We start from the raw sequence: 27,674 nt of genomic DNA on the forward strand, positions 1-27,674 counted from the left end.
TATTCACAACAATACACACAAATCTAAGTAAAATAATGTAATTAAGAAATATGTACACATTAGATCGAACAATGTCGGGAGTGACATTGACAAAAAATACAGTAGAATAGAATACAGTACATATGATATGAGTAAAGCAGTATGTAAGCATTATTTAAACATTAAAGTGGCCAGTGATTCCAAGTCTGGTGCAGCAGCCACTAAAGTGCAGGGTTGTGTAACCGGGTGGGAGCCGGCTAGTGATGGCTGTTTAACAGTCTGATGGCCTTGAGATAGAAGCTGTTTTTCAGTCTCTCGGTTCCAGCTTTGATGCACCTGTACTGACCTCGCCTTCTGGATGATAGCAGGGCGAACAGGCAGTGGCTCGAGTGGTTGTTGTCCTTGATGATATTTTTGTCCTTCCTGTGACATCAGGTGCTGTAGGTGTCATGGAGGGCAGGTAGTTTGCCCCTGGTGATGTGTTGGGCAGACCGTACCCCCCTCTGGAGAGCCCTGCGGTTGCGGAAAGTGCACTTGCCTAATCAGGTGGTGATACAGCCCGACAGGATGCTCTCAATTGTGCATCTGTAAAAGTTTGTGAGGGTTTTAGGAGCGAAGCTACATTTATTCAGCCTCCTGAGGTTAAGGAGGCGCTGTTGCGCCTTCTTCACCACACTGTCTGTGTGGGTGGACCATTTCAGATTGTCAGTGATGTGTACGCCGAGGAACTTGAAGCTTTCCACCTTCTCCACTGCTGTCCCGTCGATGTGGATAGGGGCGTGCTCCCTCTGCTGTTTCCTGAAATCACGATCAGCTCCTTTGTTTTGTTGATATTGAGTGAGAAGTTATTTTCCTGGCACCACACTTCCAGGGCCCTCACCACAACCCTGTAGGCCGTCTTGTCATTGTTGGTAATCAGGCCTACTACTGTTGTGTCCGCAAACTTGATGATTGAGTTGGAGGCGTGCATGGCCACGCAGTCATGGGTGAACAGGGAGTACAGGAGGGAGCTGAGGACGCACCCTTGTGGGAACCCTGTGACGAGGATCAGCGAAGTGGAGGTGTTGTTTCCTACCTTCCACAACTGGGGGCGGCCTGTCAGGAAGTCCAGGACCCAGTTGCACAGGGCGGGGTTCAGACCCAGGGCCCCGAGCTTAACGATGAGCTTAGAGGGTACTATGGTGTTGAATGCTGAGCTATAGTCAATGAAAAGCATTCTTACATAGTTATTCCTCTTGTCCTGATGGGATAAGGCAGTGTGCAGTGAGATGGCGAGTGCATCGTCTGTGGAAGGAGACGCGTTCTGTCTCCTAGAGATGAACGTACTTTGGTGTGAAAAGGGCAAATCAATCACAGAACAACAGTAAAGGACCTTGTGAAAATGCTGGAGGAAACAGGTACAAAAGTATCTATATCCACAGTAAAACGAGTCCTACAGTGGGGGAAAAAAGTATTTGATACCCTACTGATTTTGTACGTTTGCCCACTGATAAAGAAAGGATCAGTCTATAATTTTAATGGTAGGTTTATTTGAACAGTGAGAGACAGAATAACAACAAAACAAATCCAGAAAAACGCATGTCTAAAATGTTATAAATTGATTAGCATTTTAATGAGGGAAATAAGTATTTGACCCCCTCTCAATCAGAAAGATTTCTGGCTCCCAGGTGTCTTTTATACAGGTAAAGAGCTCCTAACCGCAGCTTGTTACCTGTAAAAAAGACATCTGTCCACAGAAGCAATCAATCAATCAGATTCAAAACTCTCCACCATGTCCAAGACCAAAGAGCTCTCCAAGGATGTCAGGGACAAGATTGTAGACAAACACAAGGCTGGAATGGGCTACAAGACCATCGCCAAGCAGCTTGGTGAGAAGGTGACAACATTTGGTGCGATTATTCGCAAATGGAAGAAACACAAAAGAACTGTCAATATCCCTCGGCCTGGGGCTCCATGCAAGATCTCACCTCGTGGGGTTGCAATGATCATGAGAACGGTGAGGAATCAATCCCTGAACTACACGGGAGGATCTTGTCAATGATCTCAAGGCAGCTGGGACCATAGTCCCCAAGAAAACAATTGGTAACACACTACGCCGTGAAGGACTGAAATCCTGCAGCTGCCGCAAGGTCCCCCTGCTCAAGAATACATATACATGCCCGTCTGAAGTTTGAAAATTAACATCTGAATGATTCAGATGACAGCTGGTGAAAGTGTTGTGGTCAGATGAGACCAAAATGGAGCTCTTTGGCATCAACTCAACTCGCCGTGTTTGGAGGAGTAGGAATGCTGCCTATCACCCCAAGAACACCATCTCCACCGTCAAACATGGAGGTGGAAACATTATGCTTTGGGGGTGTTTTTCTGCTAAGGGGACAGGACAACGTCACTGCATCAAAGGGACGATGGACGGGGCCATGTACCGTCAAATCTTGGGTGAGAACATCCCTCCCTCAGCCAGGCTCATTGAAAATGGGTCGTGGATGGTTATTCCAGCATGACAATGACCCAAAACACACGGGCAAGGCAACAAAGGAGTGGCTCAAGAAGAAGCACATTAAGGTCCTGGAGTGGCCTAGCCAGTCTCCAGACCTTAATCCCATAGAAAATCTGTGAAGGGAGCTGAAGGTTCGAGTTGCCAAACGTAAGCCTCGAAACCTTAATGACTTGGAGAAGATCTGCAAAGAGGTGTGGGACAAAATCCCTCCTGAGATGTGTGCAAACCTGGTGGCCAACTACAAGAAACGTCTGACCTCTGTGATTGCCAACAAGGGTTTTGCCACCAAGTACTAAGTCATGTTTTGCAGAGGGGTCAAATACTTATTTCCCTCATTAAAATGCTAATAATTTTATAACATTTTTGACATGTGTTTTTCTGGATTTTTTTGTTGTTATTCTGTCTCTCACTGTTCAAATAAACCCACCATTAAAATTATAGACTGATCATTTCTTTGTAAGTGGGCAAACGTACAAAATCAGCAGGGGATCAAATACTTTTTTCCACCACTGTATATCGACATAACCTGAAAGACATCTCAGCAAGGAAGAAGCCACTGCTCCAAAACCTCCATAAAAAAAGCCAGACTACGGTTTGCAACTGCACATGAGGACAAAGATCGTACTTTTTGGAGAAATGTCCTCTGGTCTGATGAAACAAAAATAGAACTGTTTGGCCATAATGGCCATTGTTATGTTTGGAGGGAAAAGGGGGAGGCTTGCAAGCCGAAAAACACCATCCCAACCGTGAAGCATGGGGGTGGCAGCATCATGTTATGGGGGTGCTTTGCTGCAGGAGGACTGGTGCATTTCACAAAATAGATGGCATCACGAGGAAGGGAAATTATCTGGATATATTGAAGCAACATCTCAAGACATCAGTCAGGAAGTTAAAGCTTCGTCGCAAACGGGTCTTCCAAATGGACATTGACCCCAAGCATACTTCCAAAGTTGTGGCAAAATGGCTTAAGGACAACAAAGTCAAGGTAGTGGAGTGGCCATCACAAAGCCCTGACCTCAATCCCATAGAAAATTTGTGGGCAGAACTGAAAAGGCGTGTGCGAGCAAGGAGGCCTACAAACCTGACTCAGTTACACCAGCTCTGTTATGAGGAATGGGCCAAAATTCACTCGCCAAAATTCACCAAGCTTGTGGAAGGCTACCCGAAACGTTTGACCCAAGTTAAACAATTTAAAGGCAATGCTACCAAATACTAATTGAGTGTATGTAAACATCTGACCCGGTGGGAATGTGATGAAAGAAATAAAAGCTGACATAAATCATTCTCGCTACTATTAATCTGACATTTCACATTCTTAAAATAAAGTGGTGATCCTAACTGACCTAAAACAGGGATTTTTTACTAGGATTAAATGTCAGGAATTGTGAAAAACTGAGTTTAAATGTATTTGGCTAAGGTGTATGTAAACTTCAGACTTCAACTGTATACACAGACATGGAATCACTGGCCACTTTAATAATGGAAAAATAATCACTTTAATAATGTTTACATATTGCTTTACTCATCTCATATGTATATACTAAATTATATTCTACTGTATTTAAGTCAATGCCACTCTGACATTGCTCGTCCTAATATTTATATATTTCTTCATTCCATTATTTTAATTTTAGATTTGTGTGTATTGCTGTGAATAGTTAGATACTACTGCACTGTTGGAGCCAGGAACACAAGCATTTCACTACACCCGCAATAACATCTGATAAATATGTGTATGTGACACAATAAAATGTGATTTATAGAACTGCATTATTATTATAACGTTGTGTCCATATAACTTCACACACTTTCAGTTCAAATCTGGGTTGATACTTTTCATCTTTCTTCAATTCGATGGATTTCAACCTAACTTTATTGATCCCCCCCCCAAAGGGAAAATCATTATTGGTGATTGAGGTAATCAGAAGGACTTTTGTATAGATTGTTGCTTGTGTATTTATTTGACTGTAACTAAATTCCTCCCTCTCCCCATTCCTCTAATCCCGGTATTCCCCTCCGTCCCACATCGCTCTCTCCAAACCCCGATTACCCCAACTCCCGTCCCCGTCCCGTCCCTGCCTGGACTGGTCATTTCAGTAGGATGCCTGTTTATGTCGTTTCCATTGTATGTTTTATAATATTGTCTGTTTCAGTTGTTGTTCCTTTGTCATTTCCATTGTGTTATAAAATCGTTTTGGTAGTAGTGAACAGCAAGGACGTCGAAGCATAGTGAACAACAAGGAAGTTCACTGTATATAGACTTTTTTTCTATTGTGTTATCTTGGCCAGGTCGCAGTTGTAAATGAGAACTTGTTCTCAACTGGCCTACCTGGTTAAATAAAGGTGAAATAAATAAATATTAAAAAAAGAAAAAAAGCAGTTTTGAATTTTAACAGTTATTTTACTGATATTTTCTTATTACAATTGGCTATTATCAAACAGCTTCATATAACTAAGAATTATAATCTAAGTCCTATCCATTTAGATCCTAGAATAGATTAAACAGTTATATTTGAAGTTTTTAATATTGTTGAGGTGTAAAATTTTATCCCAAATAGTTGATCTTCTAAAATTGCCAATTTAGCAGTTGTCAGTGTGAAACCATTTGATTGGCTGTTGTCACGAGCCACGGACTCCGCACAATGCCATCTGATTGGCTGTTTAACAAAACACTGACAGGTTAAAACGTGAATGTTGTCAAATTTGCCTTCAGTTGAGTTGTCAGTTTAGACCCAGCGTTCTTTATTCTGGTACATTCTGATCGTTATCAAACACTAGTCTGTTGGGATATAAAAAATACAAGTGATCGTATGAACGCTATGATTTGTCAACTCCAACTACCACCTTACATGGAGTCCGAAAACAAGAGTTTCCAACCGTGGCGGGACTACATGAAGCTAGCTGACCTAGTTCGGGAGATGCAGTTAGGCAAGTTCACCCCAGAACCGTTAACCGTTGAGGGTCATGACTCCGGGATATGCTCGACCATGGTGGAATTTGAAGAGTTCCCGCCGCGAGCCTTGCTGTCACCGATAACACCTGTGGCGACACCACCACTATGGCACGAAATGGAACCCCTGGATTCCGAAATCGTCCTCTTGCATGAAGACGCTCCTTTATGGCCGAGCAGCACCGAGGGTCCCGAGCCCCCTACAGCAGCGTCCAGATCCCCCGCGGGCACCCGGGGCCAGAGTGGGAGAAACACGCCGGAGGAGGTGCCATCACCTGAGCGAAAGTTCTGCAGCTTCTGCAAATACAACGGGGAGTCTGAGTCTGTGTATTCCTCCCACAACCTCAAGGACCAGGATGGGGACATGATGTGCCTGTACCTGAGGCTGTATGTCTGCCCTCTCTGCGGGGTCACCGGGGCCCAAATCGCCACCAAGCACCATTGTCCCCTGGTCGAAACCACCTACAGCTCTGTCTATGTCATGTCCAGTGGTGTAAAGTACTTTGTTGAAATACTTGAAAGTACTACTTAAGTAGTTTTTGGAGGATCTGTACTTTCCTTGGGCTTCCGAGTGGCGCAGCGGTCTAAGGCACTGCATCTCAGTGCTTGAGGTGTCACTACAGACACCGTGGTTCGAATCCAGGCTGTATCAGAACCGGCCGTGATTGGGAGTCCCATAGGGCGGCGCACAATTGGCCCAGCGTTGTCCGGGTTTGGCTGTCATTGTAAAAACGAAGCTGTTCTTAATTGACATGCCTAATTAAATGAAGACTTTTACTTCACTACATTCCTAAAGAAAATGATGTACTTTTTACTCCGTACATTTTCCCTGATACCCAAAACTATTGTTTACATTTTGAATGCTTACCAGGACACGACAATAGTTTAATTCACACACTTATCAAGAGAACATCCCTACTGCATCTGATCTGGCCGACTCACTAAACACATGCTTCGTTTGTAAATGATGTCTGAGTGTTGGAGAGTGTCCCTGGTTATCTGTGAATTAATAAAGAACAACAAAAAGGTGCCATCTGGTTTGCTTTACTTTTTTACTTTTCATACCGTAGTATATTTTAGCAATTACATTTACTTTAGATACTGAAGTATATTTTAAACCATTAACTTTTAGACTTTTACTCAAGTAGTATTTTACTGGGTGACTTTCACTTATACTTGAGTCATTTTCTATTAAGGTATCTACTTTTACTCATGAATGTGCTGGCAGAGAGGCTCCAGTTCGCCGCCCCTGGTACTCGCCTAGACTGGTCATTTCAGTAGGATGGCTGTTTATCTAGTTTCCATTGTATGTTTTATAATACTTTCTGTTTCAGTTGTGTTTTTCCTTTGTCGTTTCCATTGAGTTTTATAAAATACTTAGTACACCTGATTCTATTTGTCAACTAATCATCAAGCCCTCATTGAGTTGAATCAGGTGAGTTTGTCCGGGGCTACAACAACAATATGTACTGTTGGGGGACTGGAGTTGGGAAACACTGATGTAAGGAAACAGACACGTTTCAATCTTGTCAATAGGCCATCTTTTTAAACTCCCAAATTAACAAACTACGTAGGGCAGTACAAGACACACAACCAGCTTTCTGGATCAGCCCAGTTCTTCTAGAATGCTCCACAGATAGACAGTCATCAAACCATTGTTGTCTAGGCCCCAATCACCATATGAGTCTAGGACCCTGAGATGGGCCGTTAATCATCACTTTTCTGTAAATCGAGGTTAGTGACCCAACCCTGGCAGTCTCCAATGAATTGATGTGTGTCCAATTGACTTGAGTGGTTTGCTATTATTCTATACATTTAATGTAAATAAATTGTAAATGGTCACTCAAAACCGGTTCAGGCCAATTTGACAACACAATTCTCCCATTCCATTCGTGCATGTACATAATGTATTTCAGCAGATTTCGTGCGTTTTTTTGTGGTTTAATTCGTGAGAAAAGACAAGAATTTAAACACGATAGCCAATTTTTTCTTCATTATTGAACGTTATGAATATAACTTAATGTTGTATTTATTTAATCCCGTTTTATAAATGGTGTTTGTATTGCTATATATACTGTTTTCGAAGTTTCTGAGCAGACTTTCTGAACAGAATTTGTGCGAAAAGACACAAATTTATGTGCGACTTAATTCGTGGGAAAACCATTTTTATTAATTCCAATGCTGTTTTCTATGATTGATTTCGCTTAATACTTTGGGATACTGGTGCACTTGTAGTCAGAAAGGCCTTTTTTTTCGTGAAGGCAACAGTACACGATATTCTTCATAACGCATTTCATATTTCGTGAGCCTAAATCACACAGTTTTCTTCATAATGCATTTAGTACCAGTTAAACAGGTTAATGTAGAATAATAAATTATGTTGGTTTACACTTATGGCTCTTCCAAGGCCGTTTTATGATGATTTTTACGGTGTCAATCATGTCAGCGAGTCAGAAATGTCCGTTTCCTAGTAACGACTAGCACTTGAATGCTGTATTATGCTGGCTTCATATTCTCCTGGGACACTGGAAAATGGGAAGCCGTAACTCCGACATAATTGTGTTCAAGTTCTTTTCAAGTCGGAACAATTCTTAAACCAATAGATTTGCAACAACATTTTCTTCGTTTCACACTGTAATTCAAAATTTGAGGTATGAATGTTCTCCTTTAACCAATGCTCTATAATTAACAATGTCTACACTGTATTTCTGATCAATTTCATGTTATTTTAATGGACCATTTTTTGGCCTTTTCTTTCAAAAACAAGGACATTTCTAAATGACCCCAAACTTTTGAACAGCAGTGTAATGACTTATCTAGGATCAACTTTCTCTCCCCAAGCCGACCAGAAAATAATGAAAAACTGACCCAAGATCAGTACTGTACATAGGCAACTTTCAACCCAATGTAATGCAGAGCGCCTTCCAGATCGTCAACACAATCTGCTGCAGGGGAGGTTACTTTCTGCGTTGTTCGGCATATCAAATCAAATAAATCACATTTTATTGGTCACATACACATATTTATCAGATGTTATTGTGGGTGTAGAGAAATGCTTGTGTTCCTGGCTCCAACAGTGCAGTAGTATCTAACTATTCACAACAATACACACAAATCTAAGTAAAATAATGTAATTAAGAAATATGTACACATTAGATCGAACAATGTCGGGAGTGACATTGACAAAAAATACAGTAGAATAGAATACAGTACATATGATATGAGTAAAGCAGTATGTAAGCATTATTTAAACATTAAAGTGGCCAGTGATTCCAAGTCTGGTGCAGCAGCCACTAAAGTGCAGGGTTGTGTAACCGGGTGGGAGCCTGCTAGTGATGGCTGTTTAACAGTCTGATGGCCTTGAGATAGAAGCTGTTTTTCAGTCTCTCGGTTCCAGCTTTGATGCACCTGTACTGACCTCGCCTTCTGGATGATAGCAGGGCGAACAGGCAGTGGCTCGAGTGGTTGTTGTCCTTGATGATATTTTTGTCCTTCCTGTGACATCGGGTGCTGTAGGTGTCATGGAGGGCAGGTAGTTTGCCCCTGGTGATGTGTTGGGCAGACCGTACCCCCCTCTGGAGAGCCCTGCGGTTGCGGAAAGTGCACTTGCCTAATCAGGTGGTGATACAGCCCGACAGGATGCTCTCAATTGTGCATCTGTAAAAGTTTGTGAGGGTTTTAGGGGCGAAGCTACATTTATTCAGCCTCCTGAGGTTAAGGAGGCGCTGTTGCGCCTTCTTCACCACACTGTCTGTGTGGGTGGACCATTTCAGATTGTCAGTGATGTGTACGCCGAGGAACTTGAAGCTTTCCACCTTCTCCACTGCTGTCCCGTCGATGTGGATAGGGGCGTGCTCCCTCTGCTGTTTCCTGAAATCACGATCAGCTCCTTTGTTTTGTTGATATTGAGTGAGAAGTTATTTTCCTGGCACCACACTTCCAGGGCCCTCACCACAACCCTGTAGGCCGTCTTGTCATTGTTGGTAATCAGGCCTACTACTGTTGTGTCCGCAAACTTGATGATTGAGTTGGAGGCATGCATGGCAACGCAGTCATGGGTGAACAGGGAGTACAGGAGGGAGCTGAGGACGCACCCTTGTGGGAACCCTGTGACGAGGATCAGCGAAGTGGAGGTGTTGTTTCCTACCTTCCACAACTGGGGGCGGCCCGTCAGGAAGTCCAGGACCCAGTTGCACAGGGCGGGGTTCAGACCCAGGGCCCCGAGCTTAACGATGAGCTTAGAGGGTACTATGGTGGTGAATGCTGAGCTATAGTCAATGAAAAGCATTCTTACATAGTTATTCCTCTTGTCCTGATGGGATAAGGCAGTGTGCAGTGAGATGGCGAGTGCATCGTCTGTGGAAACAGATGCGTTCTGTCTCCTAGAGATCAACGTACTTTGGTGTGAAAAGTGCAAATCAATCCCAGAACAACAGTAAAGGACCTTGTGAAAATGCTGGAGGAAGCAGGTACAAAACTATCTATATCCACAGTAAAACGAGTCCTACAGTGGGGGAAAAAAGTATTTGATACCCTACTGATTTTGTACGTTTGCCCACTGATAAAGAAAGGATCAGTCTATAATTTGAATGGTAGGTTTATTTGAACAGTGAGAGACAGAATAACAACAAAACAAATCCAGAAAAACGCATGTCTAAAATGTTATAAATTGATTTGCATTTTAATGAGGGAAATAAGTATTTGACCCCCTCTCAATCAGAAAGATTTCTGGCTCCCAGGTGTCTTTTATACAGGTAACGACCTCCTAACCGCAGCTTGTTACCTGTAAAAAAGACATCTGTCCACAGAAGCAATCAATCAATCAATCAGATTCAAAACTCTCCACCATGTCCAAGACCAAAGAGCTCTCCAAGGATGTCAGGGACAAGATTGTAGACAAACACAAGGCTGGAATGGGCTACAAGACCATCGCCAAGCAGCTTGGTGAGAAGGTGACAACATTTGGTGCGATTATTCGCAAATGGAAGAAACACAAAAGAACTGTCAATATCCCTCGGCCTGGGGCTCCATGCAAGATCTCACCTCGTGGGGTTGCAATGATCATGAGAACGGTGAGGAATCAATCCCTGAACTACACGGGAGGATCTTGTCAATGATCTCAAGGCAGCTGGGACCATAGTCCCCAAGAAAACAATTGGTAACACATTACGCCGTGAAGGACTGAAATCCTGCAGCTGCCGCAAGGTCCCCCTGCTCAAGAAAGCACATATACATGCCCGTCTGAAGTTTGAAAATGAACATCTGAATGATTCAGATGACAGCTGGTGAAAGTGTTGTGGTCAGATGAGACCAAAATGGAGCTCTTTGGCATCAACTCAACTCGCCGTGTTTGGAGGAGTAGGAATGCTGCCTATCACCCCAAGAACACCATCTCCACCGTCAAACATGGAGGTGGAAACATTATGCTTTGGGGGTGTTTTTCTGCTAAGGGGACAGGACAACGTCACTGCATCAAAGGGACGATGGACGGGGCCATGTACCGTCAAATCTTGGGTGAGAACATCCCTCCCTCAGCCAGGCTCATTGAAAATGGGTCGTGGATGGTTATTCCAGCATGACAATGACCCAAAACACACGGGCAAGGCAACAAAGGAGTGGCTCAAGGTCTGGAGTGGCCTAGCCAGTCTCCAGACCTTAATCCCATAGAAAATCTGTGGAGGGAGCTGAAGGTTCGAGTTGCCAAACGTAAGCCTCGAAACCTTAATGACTTGGAGAAGATCTGCAAAGAGGTGTGGGACAAAATCCCTCCTGAGATGTGTGCAAACCTGGTGGCCAACTACAAGAAACGTCTTACCTCTGTGATTGCCAACAAGGGTTTTGCCACCAAGTACTAAGTCATGTTTTGCAGAGGGGTCAAATACTTATTTCCCTCATTAAAATGCTAATAATTTTATAACATTTTTGACATGTGTTTTTCTGGATTTTTTTGTTGTTATTCTGTCTCTCACTGTTCAAATAAACCCACCATTAAAATTATAGACTGATAATTTCTTTGTAAGTGGGCAAACGTACAAAATCAGCAGGGGATCAAATACTTTTTTCCACCACTGTATATCGACATAACCTGAAAGACATCTCAGCAAGGAAGAAGCCACTGCTCCAAAAGCTCCATAAAAAAAGCCAGACTACGGTTTGCAACTGCACATGAGGACAAAGATAGTACTTTTTGGAGAAATGTCCTCTGGTCTGATGAAACAAAAATAGAACTGTTTGGCCATAATGGCCATTGTTATGTTTGGAGGGAAAAGGGGGAGGCTTGCAAGCCGAAAAACACCATCCCAACCGTGAAGCATGGGGGTGGCAGCATCATGTTATGGGGGTGCTTTGCTGCAGGAGGACTGGTGCATTTCACAAAATAGATGGCATCACGAGGAAGGGAAATTATCTGGATATATTGAAGCAACATCTCAAGACATCAGTCAGGAAGTTAAAGCTTCGTCGCAAACGGGTCTTCCAAATGGACATTGACCCCAAGCATACTTCCAAAGATGTGGCAAAATGGCTTAAGGACAACAAAGTCAAGGTAGTGGAGTGGCCATCACAAAGCCCTGACCTCAATCCCATAGAAAATTTGTGGGCAGAACTGAAAAGGCGTGTGCGAGCAAGGAGACCTACAAACCTGACTCAGTTACACCAGCTCTGTTATGAGGAATGGGCCAAAATTCACTCGCCAAAATTCACCAAGCTTGTGGAAGGCTACCCGAAACGTTTGACCCAAGTTAAACAATTTAAAGGCAATGCTACCAAATACTAATTTAGTGTATGTAAACATCTGACCCGCTGGGAATGTGATGAAAGAAATAAAAGCTGACATAAATCATTCTCGCTACTATTAATCTGACATTTCACATTCTTAAAATAAAGTGGTGATCCTAACTGACCTAAAACAGGGATTTTTTACTAGGATTAAATGTCAGGAATTGTGAAAAACTGAGTTTAAATGTATTTGGCTAAGGTGTATGTAAACTTCAGACTTCAACTGTATACACAGACATGGAATCACTGGCCACTTTAATAATGGAACAATAATCACTTTAATAATGTTTACATATTGCTTTACTCATCTCATATGTATATACTAAATTATATTCTACTGTATTTAAGTCAATGCCACTCTGACATTGCTCGTCCTAATATTTATATATTTCTTCATTCCATTATTTTAATTTTAGATTTGTGTGTATTGCTGTGAATAGTTAGATACTACTGCACTGTTGGAGCCAGGAACACAAGCATTTCACTACACCCGCAATAACATCTGATAAATATGTGTATGTGACACAATAAAATGTGATTTATAGAACTGCATTATTATTATTATAACGTTGTGTCCATATAACTTCACACACTTTCAGTTCAAATCTGGGTTGATACTTTTCATCTTTCTTCAATTCGATGGATTTCAACCTAACTTTATTGATCCCCCCCCCAAAGGGAAAATCATTATTGGTGATTGAGGTAATCAGAAGGACTTTTGTATAGATTGTTGCTTGTGTATTTATTTGACTGTAACTAAATTCCTCCCTCTCCCCATTCCTCTAATCCCGGTATTCCCCTCCGTCCCACATCGCTCTCTCCAAACCCCGATTACCCCAACTCCCGTCCCCGTCCCGTCCCTGCCTGGACTGGTCATTTCAGTAGGATGCCTGTTTATGTCGTTTCCATTGTATGTTTTATAATATTGTCTGTTTCAGTTGTTGTTCCTTTGTCACTTCCATTGTGTTATAAAATCGTTTTGGTAGTAGTGAACAGCAAGGACGTCGAAGCATAGTGAACAACAAGGAAGTTCACTGTATATAGACTTTTTTTCTATTGTGTTATCTTGGCCAGGTCGCAGTTGTAAATGAGAACTTGTTCTCAACTGGCCTACCTGGTTAAATAAAGGTGAAATAAATAAATATTAAAAAAAGAAAAAAAGCAGTTTTGAATTTTAACAGTTATTTTACTGATATTTTCTTATTACAATTGGCTATTATCAAACAGCTTCATATAACTAAGAATTATAATCTAAGTCCTATCCATTTAGATCCTAGAATAGATTAAACAGTTATATTTGAAGTTTTTAATATTGTTGAGGTGTAAAATTTTATCCCAAATAGTTGATCTTCTAAAATTGCCAATTTAGCAGTTGTCAGTTTGAAACCATTTGATTGGCTGTTGTCACGAGCCACGGACTCCGCACAACGCCATCTGATTGGCTGTTTAACAAAACACTGACAGGTTAAAACGTGAATGTTGTCAAATTTGCCTTCAGTTGAGTTGTCAGTTTAGACCCAGCGTTCTTTATTCTGGTACATTCTGATCGTTATCAAACACTAGTCTGTTGGGATATAAAAAATACAAGTGATCGTATGAACGCTATGATTTGTCAACTCCAAGACCTACCGCCTTACATGGAGTCCGAAAACAAGAGTTTCCAACCGTGGCGGGACTACATGAAGCTAGCTGACCTAGTGCGGGAGATGCAGTTAGGCAAGTTCACCCCAGAACCGTTAACCGTTGAGGATCATGACTCCGGGATATGCTCGACCATGGTGGAATTTGAAGAGTTCCCGCCGCGAGCCTTGCTGTCACCGATAACACCTGTGGCGACACCACCACTATGGCACGAAATGGAACCCCTGGATTCCGAAATCGTCCTCTTGCATGAAGACGCTCCTTTATGGCCGAGCAGCACCGAGGGTCCCGAGCCCCCTACAGCAGCGTCCAGATCCCCCGCGGGCACCCGGGGCCAGAGTGGGAGAAACACGCCGGAGGAGGTGCCATCACCTGAGCGAAAGTTCTGCAGCTTCTGCAAATACAACGGGGAGTCTGAGTCTGTGTATTCCTCCCACAACCTCAAGGACCAGGATGGGGACATGATGTGCCTGTACCTGCGGCTGTATGTCTGCCCTCTCTGCGGGGTCACCGGGGCCCAAATCGCCACCAAGCACCATTGTCCCCTGGTCGAAACCACCTACAGCTCTGTCTATGTCATGTCCAGTGGTGTAAAGTACTTTGTTGAAATACTTGAAAGTACTACTTAAGTAGTTTTTGGAGGATCTGTACTTTCCTTGGGCTTCCGAGTGGCGCAGCGGTCTAAGGCACTGCATCTCAGTGCTTGAGGTGTCACTACAGACACCGTGGTTCGAATCCAGGCTGTATCAGAACCGGCCGTGATTGGGAGTCCCATAGGGCGGCGCACAATTGGCCCGGGTTTGGCCGTCATTGTAAAAACGAAGCTGTTCTTAATTGACATGCCTAATTAAATGAAGACTTTTACTTCACTACATTCCTAAAGAAAATGAGGTACTTTTTACTCCGTACATTTTCCCTGATACCCAAAACTATTGTTTACATTTTGAATGCTTACCAGGACACGACAATAGTTTAATTCACACACTTATCAAGAGAACATCCCTACTGCATCTGATCTGGCCGACTCACTAAACACATGCTTCGTTTGTAAATGATGTCTGAGTGTTGGAGTGTGTCCCTGGTTATCTGTGAATTAATAAAGAACAACAAAAAGGTGCCATCTGGTTTGCTTTACTTTTTTACTTTTCATACCGTAGTATATTTTAGCAATTACATTTACTTTAGATACTGAAGTATATTTTAAACCATTAACTTTTAGACTTTTACTCAAGTAGTATTTTACTGGGTGACTTTCACTTATACTTGAGTCATTTTCTATTAAGGTATCTACTTTTACTCATGAATGTGCTGGCAGAGAGGCTCCAGTTCGCCGCCCCTGGTACTCGCCTGGACTGGTCATTTCAGTAGGATGGCTGTTTATCTAGTTTCCATTGTATGTTTTATAATACTTTCTGTTTCAGTTGTGTTTTTCCTTTGTCGTTTCCATTGTGTTTTATAAAATACTTAGTACACCTGATTCTATTTGTCAACTAAACATCAAGCCCTCATTGAGTTGAATCAGGTGAGTTTGTCCGGGGCTACAACAACAATATGTACTGTTGGGGGACTGGAGTTGGGAAACACTGATGTAAGGAAACAGACACGTTTCAATCTTGTCAATAGGCCATCTTTTTAAACTCCCAAATTAACAAACTAAGTAGGGCAGTACAAGACACACAACCAGCTTTCTGGATCAGCCCAGTCCTTCTAGAATGCTCCACAGATAGACAGTCATCAAACCATTGTTGTCTAGGCCCCAATCACCATATGAGTCTAGGACCCTGAGATGGGCCGTTAATCATCACTTTTCTGTAAATCGAGGTTAGTGACCCAACCCTGGCAGTCTCCCATGAATTGATGTGTGTCCAATTGACTTGAGTGGTTTGCTATTATTCTATACATTTAATGTAAATAAATTGTAAATGGACACTCAAAACCGGTTCAGGCCAATTTGACAACACAATTCTCCCATTCCATTCGTGCATGTACATAATGTATTTCAGCAGATTTCGTGCGTTTTTTTGTGGTTTAATTCGTGAGAAAAGACAAGAATTTAAACACGATAGCCAATTTTTTCTTCATTATTGAACGTTATGAATATAACTTAATGTTGTATTTATTTAATCCCGTTTTATAAATGGTGTTTGTATTGCTATATATACTGTTTTCGATGTTTCTGAGCAGACTTTCTGAACAGAATTTGTGAGAAAAGACACTAATTTATGTGCGACTTAATTCGTGGGAAAAACATTTTTATTAATTCCAATGCTGTTTTCTATGATTGATTTCGCTTAATACTTTGGGATACTGGTGCACTTGTAGTCAGAAAGGCCTTTTTTTTCGTGAAGGCAACAGTACACGATATTCTTCATAAAGCATTCATATTTCGTGGAGCATAAATCACACAGTTTTCTTCATAATGCATTTAGTACCAGTTAAACAGGTTAATGTAGAATAATAAATTATGTTGGTTTACACTTATGGCTCTTCCAAGGCCGTTTTATGATGATTTTTACGGTGTCAATCATGTCAGCGAGTCAGAAATGTCCGTTTCCTAGTAACGACTAGCACTTGAATGCTGTATTATGCTGGCTTCATATTCTCCTGGGACACTGGAAAATGGGAAGTCGTAACTCCGACATAATTGTGTTCAAGTTCTTTTCAAGTCGGAACAATTCTTAAACCAATAGATTTGCAACAACATTTTCTTCGTTTCACACTGTAATTCAAAATTTGAGGTATGAATGTCCTCCTTTAACCAATGCTCTATAATTAACAATGTCTACACTGTATTTCTGATCAATTTGATGTTATTTTAATGGACCATTTTTTGGCCTTTTCTTTCAAAAACAAGGACATTTCTAAATGACCCCAAACTTTTGAACAGCAGTGTAATGACTTATCTAGGATCAACTTTCTCTCCCCAAGCCGACCAAAAAATAATGAAAAACTGACCCAAGATCAGTACTGTACATAGGCAACTTTCAACCCAATGTAATGCAGAGCGCCTTCCAGCTCGTCAACACAATCTGCTGCAGGGGAGGTTACTTTCTGCGTTGTTCGGCATATCAAATCAAATAAATCACATTTTATTGGTCACATACACATATTTATCAGATGTTATTGTGGGTGTAGAGAAATGCTTGTGTTCCTGGCTCCAACAGTGCAGTAGTATCTAACTATTCACAACAATACACACAAATCTAAGTAAAATAATGTAATTAAGAAATATGTACACATTAGATCGAACAATGTCGGGAGTGACATTGACAAAAAATACAGTAGAATAGAATACAGTACATATGATATGAGTAAAGCAGTATGTAAGCATTATTTAAACATTAAAGTGGCCAGTGATTCCAAGTCTGGTGCAGCAGCCACTAAATTGCAGGGTTGTGTAACCGGGTGGGAGCCTGCTAGTGATGGCTGTTTAACAGTCTGATGGCCTTGAGATAGAAGCTGTTTTTCAGTCTCTCGGTTCCAGCTTTGATGCACCTGTACTGACCTCGCCTTCTGGATGATAGCAGGGCGAACAGGCAGTGGCTCGAGTGGTTGTTGTCCTTGATGATATTTTTGTCCTTCCTGTGACATCAGGTGCTGTAGGTGTCATGGAGGGCAGGTAGTTTGCCCCTGGTGATGTGTTGGGCAGACCGTACCCCCCTCTGGAGAGCCCTGCGGTTGCGGAAAGTGCACTTGCCTAATCAGGTGGTGATACAGCCCGACAGGATGCTCTCAATTGTGCATCTGTAAAAGTTTGTGAGGGTTTTAGGAGCGAAGCTACATTTATTCAGCCTCCTGAGGTTAAGGAGGCGCTGTTGCGCCTTCTTCACCACACTGTCTGTGTGGGTGGACCATTTCAGATTGTCAGTGATGTGTACGCCGAGGAACTTGAAGCTTTCCACCTTCTCCACTGCTGTCCCGTCGATATGGATATGGGGCTGCTCCCTCTGCTGTTTCCTGAAGTCCACGATCAGCTCCTTTGTTTTGTTGATATTGAGTGAGAGGTTATTTTCCTGGCACCACACTTCCAGGGCCCTCACCTCAACCCTGTAGGCCGTCTTGTCATTGTTGGTAATCAGGCCTACTACTGTTGTGTCCGCAAACTTGATGATTGAGTTGGAGGCGTGCATGGCCACGCAGTCATGGGTGAACAGGGAGTACAGGAGGGAGCTGAGGACGCACCCTTGTGGGAACCCTGTGACGAGGATCAGCGAAGTGGAGGTGTTGTTTCCTACCTTCCACAACTGGGGGCGGCCTGTCAGGAAGTCCAGGACCCAGTTGCACAGGGCGGGGTTCAGACCCAGGGCCCCGAGCTTAACGATGAGCTTAGAGGGTACTATGGTGTTGAATGCTGAGCTATAGTCAATGAAAAGCATTCTTACATAGTTATTCCTCTTGTCCTGATGGGATAAGGCAGTGTGCAGTGAGATAGCGAGTGCATCGTCTGTGGAAGGAGACGCGTTCTGTCTCCTAGAGATGAACGTACTTTGGTGTGAAAAGGGCAAATCAATCACAGAACAACAGTAAAGGACCTTGTGAAAATGCTGGAGGAAACAGGTACAAAAGTATCTATATCCACAGTAAAACGAGTCCTACAGTGGGGGAAAAAAGTATTTGATACCCTACTGATTTTGTACGTTTGCCCACTGATAAAGAAAGGATCAGTCTATAATTTTAATGGTAGGTTTATTTGAACAGTGAGAGACAGAATAACAACAAAACAAATCCAGAAAAACGCATGTCTAAAATGTTATAAATTGATTTGCATTTTAATGAGGGAAATAAGTATTTGACCCCCTCTCAATCAGAAAGATTTCTGGCTCCCAGGTGTCTTTTATACAGGTAAAGAGCTCCTAACCGCAGCTTGTTACCTGTAAAAAAGACATCTGTCCACAGAAGCAATCAATCAATCAGATTCAAAACTCTCCACCATGTCCAAGACCAAAGAGCTCTCCAAGGATGTCAGGGACAAGATTGTAGACAAACACAAGGCTGGAATGGGCTACAAGACCATCGCCAAGCAGCTTGGTGAGAAGGTGACAACATTTGGTGCGATTATTCGCAAATGGAAGAAACACAAAAGAACTGTCAATATCCCTCGGCCTGGGGCTCCATGCAAGATCTCACCTCGTGGGGTTGCAATGATCATGAGAACGGTGAGGAATCAATCCCTGAACTACACGGGAGGATCTTGTCAATGATCTCAAGGCAGCTGGGACCATAGTCCCCAAGAAAACAATTGGTAACACACTACGCCGTGAAGGACTGAAATCCTGCAGCTGCCGCAAGGTCCCCCTGCTCAAGAATACATATACATGCCCGTCTGAAGTTTGAAAATTAACATCTGAATGATTCAGATGACAGCTGGTGAAAGTGTTGTGGTCAGATGAGACCAAAATGGAGCTCTTTGGCATCAACTCAACTCGCCGTGTTTGGAGGAGTAGGAATGCTGCCTATCACCCCAAGAACACCATCTCCACCGTCAAACATGGAGGTGGAAACATTATGCTTTGGGGGTGTTTTTCTGCTAAGGGGACAGGACAACGTCACTGCATCAAAGGGACGATGGACGGGGCCATGTACCGTCAAATCTTGGGTGAGAACATCCCTCCCTCAGCCAGGCTCATTGAAAATGGGTCGTGGATGGTTATTCCAGCATGACAATGACCCAAAACACACGGGCAAGGCAACAAAGGAGTGGCTCAAGAAGAAGCACATTAAGGTCCTGGAGTGGCCTAGCCAGTCTCCAGACCTTAATCCCATAGAAAATCTGTGAAGGGAGCTGAAGGTTCGAGTTGCCAAACGTAAGCCTCGAAACCTTAATGACTTGGAGAAGATCTGCAAAGAGGTGTGGGACAAAATCCCTCCTGAGATGTGTGCAAACCTGGTGGCCAACTACAAGAAACGTCTGACCTCTGTGATTGCCAACAAGGGTTTTGCCACCAAGTACTAAGTCATGTTTTGCAGAGGGGTCAAATACTTATTTCCCTCATTAAAATGCTAATAATTTTATAACATTTTTGACATGTGTTTTTCTGGATTTTTTTGTTGTTATTCTGTCTCTCACTGTTCAAATAAACCCACCATTAAAATTATAGACTGATCATTTCTTTGTAAGTGGGCAAACGTACAAAATCAGCAGGGGATCAAATACTTTTTTCCACCACTGTATATCGACATAACCTGAAAGACATCTCAGCAAGGAAGAAGCCACTGCTCCAAAACCTCCATAAAAAAAGCCAGACTACGGTTTGCAACTGCACATGAGGACAAAGATCGTACTTTTTGGAGAAATGTCCTCTGGTCTGATGAAACAAAAATAGAACTGTTTGGCCATAATGGCCATTGTTATGTTTGGAGGGAAAAGGGGGAGGCTTGCAAGCCGAAAAACACCATCCCAACCGTGAAGCATGGGGGTGGCAGCATCATGTTATGGGGGTGCTTTGCTGCAGGAGGACTGGTGCATTTCACAAAATAGATGGCATCACGAGGAAGGGAAATTATCTGGATATATTGAAGCAACATCTCAAGACATCAGTCAGGAAGTTAAAGCTTCGTCGCAAACGGGTCTTCCAAATGGACATTGACCCCAAGCATACTTCCAAAGTTGTGGCAAAATGGCTTAAGGACAACAAAGTCAAGGTAGTGGAGTGGCCATCACAAAGCCCTGACCTCAATCCCATTGAAAATTTGTGGGCAGAACTGAAAAGGCGTGTGCGAGCAAGGAGGCCTACAAACCTGACTCAGTTACACCAGCTCTGTTATGAGGAATGGGCCAAAATTCACTCGCCAAAATTCACCAAGCTTGTGGAAGGCTACCCGAAACGTTTGACCCAAGTTAAACAATTTAAAGGCAATGCTACCAAATACTAATTGAGTGTATGTAAACATCTGACCCGCTGGGAATGTGATGAAAGAAATAAAAGCTGACATAAATCATTCTCGCTACTATTAATCTGACATTTCACATTCTTAAAATAAAGTGGTGATCCTAACTGACCTAAAACAGGGATTTTTTACTAGGATTAAATGTCAGGAATTGTGAAAAACTGAGTTTAAATGTATTTGGCTAAGGTGTATGTAAACTTCAGACTTCAACTGTATACACAGACATGGAATCACTGGCCACTTTAATAATGGAAAAATAATCACTTTAATAATGTTTACATATTGCTTTACTCATCTCATATGTATATACTAAATTATATTCTACTGTATTTAAGTCAATGCCACTCTGACATTGCTCGTCCTAATATTTATATATTTCTTCATTCCATTATTTTAATTTTAGATTTGTGTGTATTGCTGTGAATAGTTAGATACTACTGCACTGTTGGAGCCAGGAACACAAGCATTTCACTACACCCGCAATAACATCTGATAAATATGTGTATGTGACACAATAAAATGTGATTTATAGAACTGCATTATTATTATAACGTTGTGTCCATATAACTTCACACACTTTCAGTTCAAATCTGGGTTGATACTTTTCATCTTTCTTCAATTCGATGGATTTCAACCTAACTTTATTGATCCCCCCCCCAAAGGGAAAATCATTATTGGTGATTGAGGTAATCAGAAGGACTTTTGTATAGATTGTTGCTTGTGTATTTATTTGACTGTAACTAAATTCCTCCCTCTCCCCATTCCTCTAATCCCGGTATTCCCCTCCGTCCCACATCGCTCTCTCCAAACCCCGATTACCCCAACTCCCGTCCCCGTCCCGTCCCTGCCTGGACTGGTCATTTCAGTAGGATGCCTGTTTATGTCGTTTCCATTGTATGTTTTATAATATTGTCTGTTTCAGTTGTTGTTCCTTTGTCACTTCCATTGTGTTATAAAATCGTTTTGGTAGTAGTGAACAGCAAGGACGTCGAAGCATAGTGAACAACAAGGAAGTTCATTGTATATAGACTTTTTTTCTATTGTGTTATCTTGGCCAGGTCGCAGTTGTAAATGAGAACTTGTTCTCAACTGGCCTACCTGGTTAAATAAAGGTGAAATAAATAAATATTAAAAAAAGAAAAAAAGCAGTTTTGAATTTTAACAGTTATTTTACTGATATTTTCTTATTACAATTGGCTATTATCAAACAGCTTCATATAACTAAGAATTATAATCTAAGTCCTATCCATTTAGATCCTAGAATAGATTAAACAGTTATATTTGAAGTTTTTAATATTGTTGAGGTGTAAAATTTTATCCCAAATAGTTGATCTTCTAAAATTGCCAATTTAGCAGATGTCAGTTTGAAACCATTTGATTGGCTGTTGTCACGAGCCACGGACTCCGCACAACGCCATCTGATTGGCTGTTTAACAAAACACTGACAGGTTAAAACGTGAATGTTGTCAAATTTGCCTTCAGTTGAGTTGTCAGTTTAGACCCAGCGTTCTTTATTCTGGTACATTCTGATCGTTATCAAACACTAGTCTGTTGGGATATAAAAAATACAAGTGATCGTATGAACGCTATGATTTGTCAACTCCAAGACCTACCGCCTTACATGGAGTCCGAAAACAAGAGTTTCCAACCGTGGCGGGACTACATGAAGCTAGCTGACCTAGTGCGGGAGATGCAGTTAGGCAAGTTCACCCCAGAACCGTTAACCGTTGAGGATCATGACTCCGGGATATGCTCGACCATGGTGGAATTTGAAGAGTTCCCGCCGCGAGCCTTGCTGTCACCGATAACACCTGTGGCGACACCACCACTATGGCACGAAATGGAACCCCTGGATTCCGAAATCGTCCTCTTGCATGAAGACGCTCCTTTATGGCCGAGCAGCACCGAGGGTCCCGAGCCCCCTACAGCAGCGTCCAGATCCCCCGCGGGCACCCGGGGCCAGAGTGGGAGAAACACGCCGGAGGAGGTGCCATCACCTGAGCGAAAGTTCTGCAGCTTCTGCAAATACAACGGGGAGTCTGAGTCTGTGTATTCCTCCCACAACCTCAAGGACCAGGATGGGGACATGATGTGCCTGTACCTGCGGCTGTATGTCTGCCCTCTCTGCGGGGTCACCGGGGCCCAAATCGCCACCAAGCACCATTGTCCCCTGGTCGAAACCACCTACAGCTCTGTCTATGTCATGTCCAGTGGTGTAAAGTACTTTGGTGAAATACTTGAAAGTACTACTTGAGTAGTTTTTGGAGGATCTGTACTTTACTTGGGCTTCCGAGTGGCGCAGCGGTTTAAGGCACTGCATCTCAGTGCTTGAGGTGTCACTACAGACACCGTGGTTCAAATCCAGGCTGTATCAGAACCGGCCGTAATTGGGAGTCCCATAGGGCGGTGCACAATTGGCCCGGGTTTGGCCGTCATTGTAAAAACGAAGTTGTTCTTAATTGACATGCCTAATTAAATGAAGACTTTTACTTCACTACATTCCTAAAGAAAATGATGTACTTTTTACTCCGTACATTTTCCCTGATACCCAAAACTATTGTTTACATTTTGAATGCTTACCAGGACACGACAATAGTTTAATTCACACACTTATCAAGAGAACATCCCTACTGCATCTGATCTGGCCGACTCACTAAACACATGCTTCGTTTGTAAATGATGTCTGAGTGTTGGAGAGTGTCCCTGGTTATCTGTGAATTAATAAAGAACAACAAAAAGGTGCCATCTGGTTTGCTTTACTTTTTTACTTTTCATACCGTAGTATATTTTAGCAATTACATTTACTTTAGATACTGAAGTATATTTTAAACCATTAACTTTTAGACTTTTACTCAAGTAGTATTTTACTGGGTGACTTTCACTTATACTTGAGTCATTTTCTATTAAGGTATCTACTTTTACTCATGAATGTGCTGGCAGAGAGGCTCCAGTTCGCCGCCCCTGGTACTCGCCTGGACTGGTCATTTCAGTAGGATGGCTGTTTATCTAGTTTCCATTGTATGTTTTATAATACTTTCTGTTTCAGTTGTGTTTTTCCTTTGTCGTTTCCATTGTGTTTTATAAAATACTTAGTACACCTGATTCTATTTGTCAACTAAACATCAAGCCCTCATTGAGTTGAATCAGGTGAGTTTGTCCGGGGCTACAACAACAATATGTACTGTTGGGGGACTGGAGTTGGGAAACACTGATGTAAGGAAACAGACACGTTTCAATCTTGTCAATAGGCCATCTTTTTAAACTCCCAAATTAACAAACTAAGTAGGGCAGTACAAGACACACAACCAGCTTTCTGGATCAGCCCAGTCCTTCTAGAATGCTCCACAGATAGACAGTCATCAAACCATTGTTGTCTAGGCCCCAATCACCATATGAGTCTAGGACCCTGAGATGGGCCGTTAATCATCACTTTTCTGTAAATCGAGGTTAGTGACCCAACCCTGGCAGTCTCCAATGAATTGATGTGTGTCCAATTGACTTGAGTGGTTTGCTATTATTCTATACATTTAATGTAAATAAATTGTAAATGGACACTCAAAACCGGTTCAGGCCAATTTGACAACACAATTCTCCCATTCCATTCGTGCATGTACATAATGTATTTCAGCAGATTTCGTGCGTTTTTTTGTGGTTTCATTCGTGAGAAAAGACAAGAATTTAAACACGATAGCCAATTTTTTCTTCATTATTGAACGTTATGAATATACCTTAATGTTGTATTTATTTAATCCCGTTTTATAAATGGTGTTTGTATTGCTATATATACTGTTTTCGAAGTTTCTGAGCAGACTTTCTGAACAGAATTTGTGCGAAACGACACAAATTTATGTGCGACTTAATTCGTGGGAAAACCATTTTTATTAATTCCAATGCTGTTTTCTATGATTGATTTCGCTTAATACTTTGGGATACTGGTGCACTTGTAGTCAGAAAGGCCTTTTTTTTCGTGAAGGCAACAGTACACGATATTCTTCATAACGCATTTCATATTTCGTGAGCCTAAATCACACAGTTTTCTTCATAATGCATTTAGTACCAGTTAAACAGGTTAATGTAGAATAATAAATTATGTTGGTTTACACTTATGGCTCTTCCAAGGCCGTTTTATGATGATTTTTACGGTGTCAATCATGTCAGCGAGTCAGAAATGTCCGTTTCCTAGTAACGACTAGCACTTGAATGCTGTATTATGCTGGCTTCATATTCTCCTGGGACACTGGAAAATGGGAAGCCGTAACTCCGACATAATTGTGTTCAAGTTCTTTTCAAGTCGGAACAATTCTTAAACCAATAGATTTGCAACAACATTTTCTTCGTTTCACACTGTAATTCAAAATTTGAGGTATGAATGTCCTCCTTTAACCAATGCTCTATAATTAACAATGTCTACACTGTATTTCTGATCAATTTGATGTTATTTTAATGGACCATTTTTTGGCCTTTTCTTTCAAAAACAAGGACATTTCTAAATGACCCCAAACTTTTGAACAGCAGTGTAATGACTTATCTAGGATCAACTTTCTCTCCCCAAGCCGACCAAAAAATAATGAAAAACTGACCCAAGATCAGTACTGTACATAGGCAACTTTCAACCCAATGTAATGCAGAGCGCCTTCCAGCTCGTCAACACAATCTGCTGCAGGGGAGGTTACTCTCTGCGTTGTTCGGCATATCAAATCAAATAAATCACATTTTATTGGTCACATACACATATTTATCAGATGTTATTGTGGGTGTAGAGAAATGCTTGTGTTCCTGGCTCCAACAGTGCAGTAGTATCTAACTATTCACAACAATACACACAAATCTAAGTAAAATAATGTAATTAAGAAATATGTACACATTAGATCGAACAATGTCGGGAGTGACATTGACAAAAAATACAGTAGAATAGAATACAGTACATATGATATGAGTAAAGCAGTATGTAAGCATTATTTAAACATTAAAGTGGCCAGTGATTCCAAGTCTGGTGCAGCAGCCACTAAAGTGCAGGGTTGTGTAACCTGGTGGGAGCCGGCTAGTGATGGCTGTTTAACAGTCTGATGGCCTTGAGATAGAAGCTGTTTTTCAGTCTCTCGGTTCCAGCTTTGATGCACCTGTACTGACCTCGCCTTCTGGATGATAGCAGGGCGAACAGGCAGTGGCTCGAGTGGTTGTTGTCCTTGATGATATTTTTGTCCTTCCTGTGACATCAGGTGCTGTAGGTGTCATGGAGGGCAGGTAGTTTGCCCCTGGTGATGTGTTGGGCAGACCGTACCCCCCTCTGGAGAGCCCTGCGGTTGCGGAAAGTGCACTTGCCTAATCAGGTGGTGATACAGCCCGACAGGATGCTCTCAATTGTGCATCTGTAAAAGTTTGTGAGGGTTTTAGGAGCGAAGCTACATTTATTCAGCCTCCTGAGGTTAAGGAGGCGCTGTTGCGCCTTCTTCACCACACTGTCTGTGTGGGTGGACCATTTCAGATTGTCAGTGATGTGTACGCCGAGGAACTTGAAGCTTTCCACCTTCTCCACTGCTGTCCCGTCGATGTGGATAGGGGCGTGCTCCCTCTGCTGTTTCCTGAAATCACGATCAGCTCCTTTGTTTTGTTGATATTGAGTGAGAAGTTATTTTCCTGGCACCACACTTCCAGGGCCCTCACCACAACCCTGTAGGCCGTCTTGTCATTGTTGGTAATCAGGCCTACTACTGTTGTGTCCGCAAACTTGATGATTGAGTTGGAGGCGTGCATGGCCACGCAGTCATGGGTGAACAGGGAGTACAGGAGGGAGCTGAGGACGCACCCTTGTGGGAACCCTGTGACGAGGATCAGCGAAGTGGAGGTGTTGTTTCCTACCTTCCACAACTGGGGGCGGCCTGTCAGGAAGTCCAGGACCCAGTTGCACAGGGCGGGGTTCAGACCCAGGGCCCCGAGCTTAACGATGAGCTTAGAGGGTACTATGGTGTTGAATGCTGAGCTATAGTCAATGAAAAGCATTCTTACATAGTTATTCCTCTTGTCCTGATGGGATAAGGCAGTGTGCAGTGAGATGGCGAGTGCATCGTCTGTGGAAGGAGACGCGTTCTGTCTCCTAGAGATGAACGTACTTTGGTGTGAAAAGGGCAAATCAATCACAGAACAACAGTAAAGGACCTTGTGAAAATGCTGGAGGAAACAGGTACAAAAGTATCTATATCCACAGTAAAACGAGTCCTACAGTGGGGGAAAAAAGTATTTGATACCCTACTGATTTTGTACGTTTGCCCACTGATAAAGAAAGGATCAGTCTATAATTTTAATGGTAGGTTTATTTGAACAGTGAGAGACAGAATAACAACAAAACAAATCCAGAAAAACGCATGTCTAAAATGTTATAAATTGATTAGCATTTTAATGAGGGAAATAAGTATTTGACCCCCTCTCAATCAGAAAGATTTCTGGCTCCCAGGTGTCTTTTATACAGGTAAAGAGCTCCTAACCGCAGCTTGTTACCTGTAAAAAAGACATCTGTCCACAGAAGCAATCAATCAATCAGATTCAAAACTCTCCACCATGTCCAAGACCAAAGAGCTCTCCAAGGATGTCAGGGACAAGATTGTAGACAAACACAAGGCTGGAATGGGCTACAAGACCATCGCCAAGCAGCTTGGTGAGAAGGTGACAACATTTGGTGCGATTATTCGCAAATGGAAGAAACACAAAAGAACTGTCAATATCCCTCGGCCTGGGGCTCCATGCAAGATCTCACCTCGTGGGGTTGCAATGATCATGAGAACGGTGAGGAATCAATCCCTGAACTACACGGGAGGATCTTGTCAATGATCTCAAGGCAGCTGGGACCATAGTCCCCAAGAAAACAATTGGTAACACACTACGCCGTGAAGGACTGAAATCCTGCAGCTGCCGCAAGGTCCCCCTGCTCAAGAATACATATACATG

At 42.4% G+C, this 27,674-nt stretch overlaps 3 protein-coding genes across 3 annotated transcripts; all 3 read left to right on the forward strand.

Annotated features, from left to right (window-relative positions):
* Nucleotides 1–5,286: 5,286 nt before the first annotated feature.
* LOC145859355 (nanos homolog 3-like) lies at nt 5,287–5,958 on the forward strand. The gene has a single exon (XM_082958415.1). It carries the CDS (start codon nt 5,287–5,289, stop codon nt 5,956–5,958), a length of 672 nt encoding a protein of 223 aa, XP_082814541.1.
* Nucleotides 5,959–13,718: 7,760 nt separating this feature from the next.
* Nucleotides 13,719–14,485, forward strand: LOC145859311 (nanos homolog 3-like). The gene has a single exon (XM_082958385.1). The coding sequence runs from the start codon at nt 13,799–13,801 to the stop codon at nt 14,471–14,473; it is 675 nt and encodes a 224-aa protein (XP_082814511.1). The 5' UTR covers nt 13,719–13,798; the 3' UTR covers nt 14,474–14,485.
* A 7,746-nt stretch (nt 14,486–22,231) lies between these two features.
* LOC145859356 (nanos homolog 3-like) lies at nt 22,232–22,986 on the forward strand. Its single transcript, XM_082958416.1, has one exon. The coding sequence runs from the start codon at nt 22,312–22,314 to the stop codon at nt 22,984–22,986; it is 675 nt and encodes a 224-aa protein (XP_082814542.1). The 5' UTR covers nt 22,232–22,311.
* Nucleotides 22,987–27,674: the final 4,688 nt, after the last annotated feature.

This window comes from Salmo salar, chromosome 12 (genome assembly GCF_965601325.2).
Source record: "Salmo salar chromosome 12, fSalSal1, whole genome shotgun sequence".
Classification (NCBI taxonomy): domain Eukaryota; kingdom Metazoa; phylum Chordata; class Actinopteri; order Salmoniformes; family Salmonidae; genus Salmo; species Salmo salar.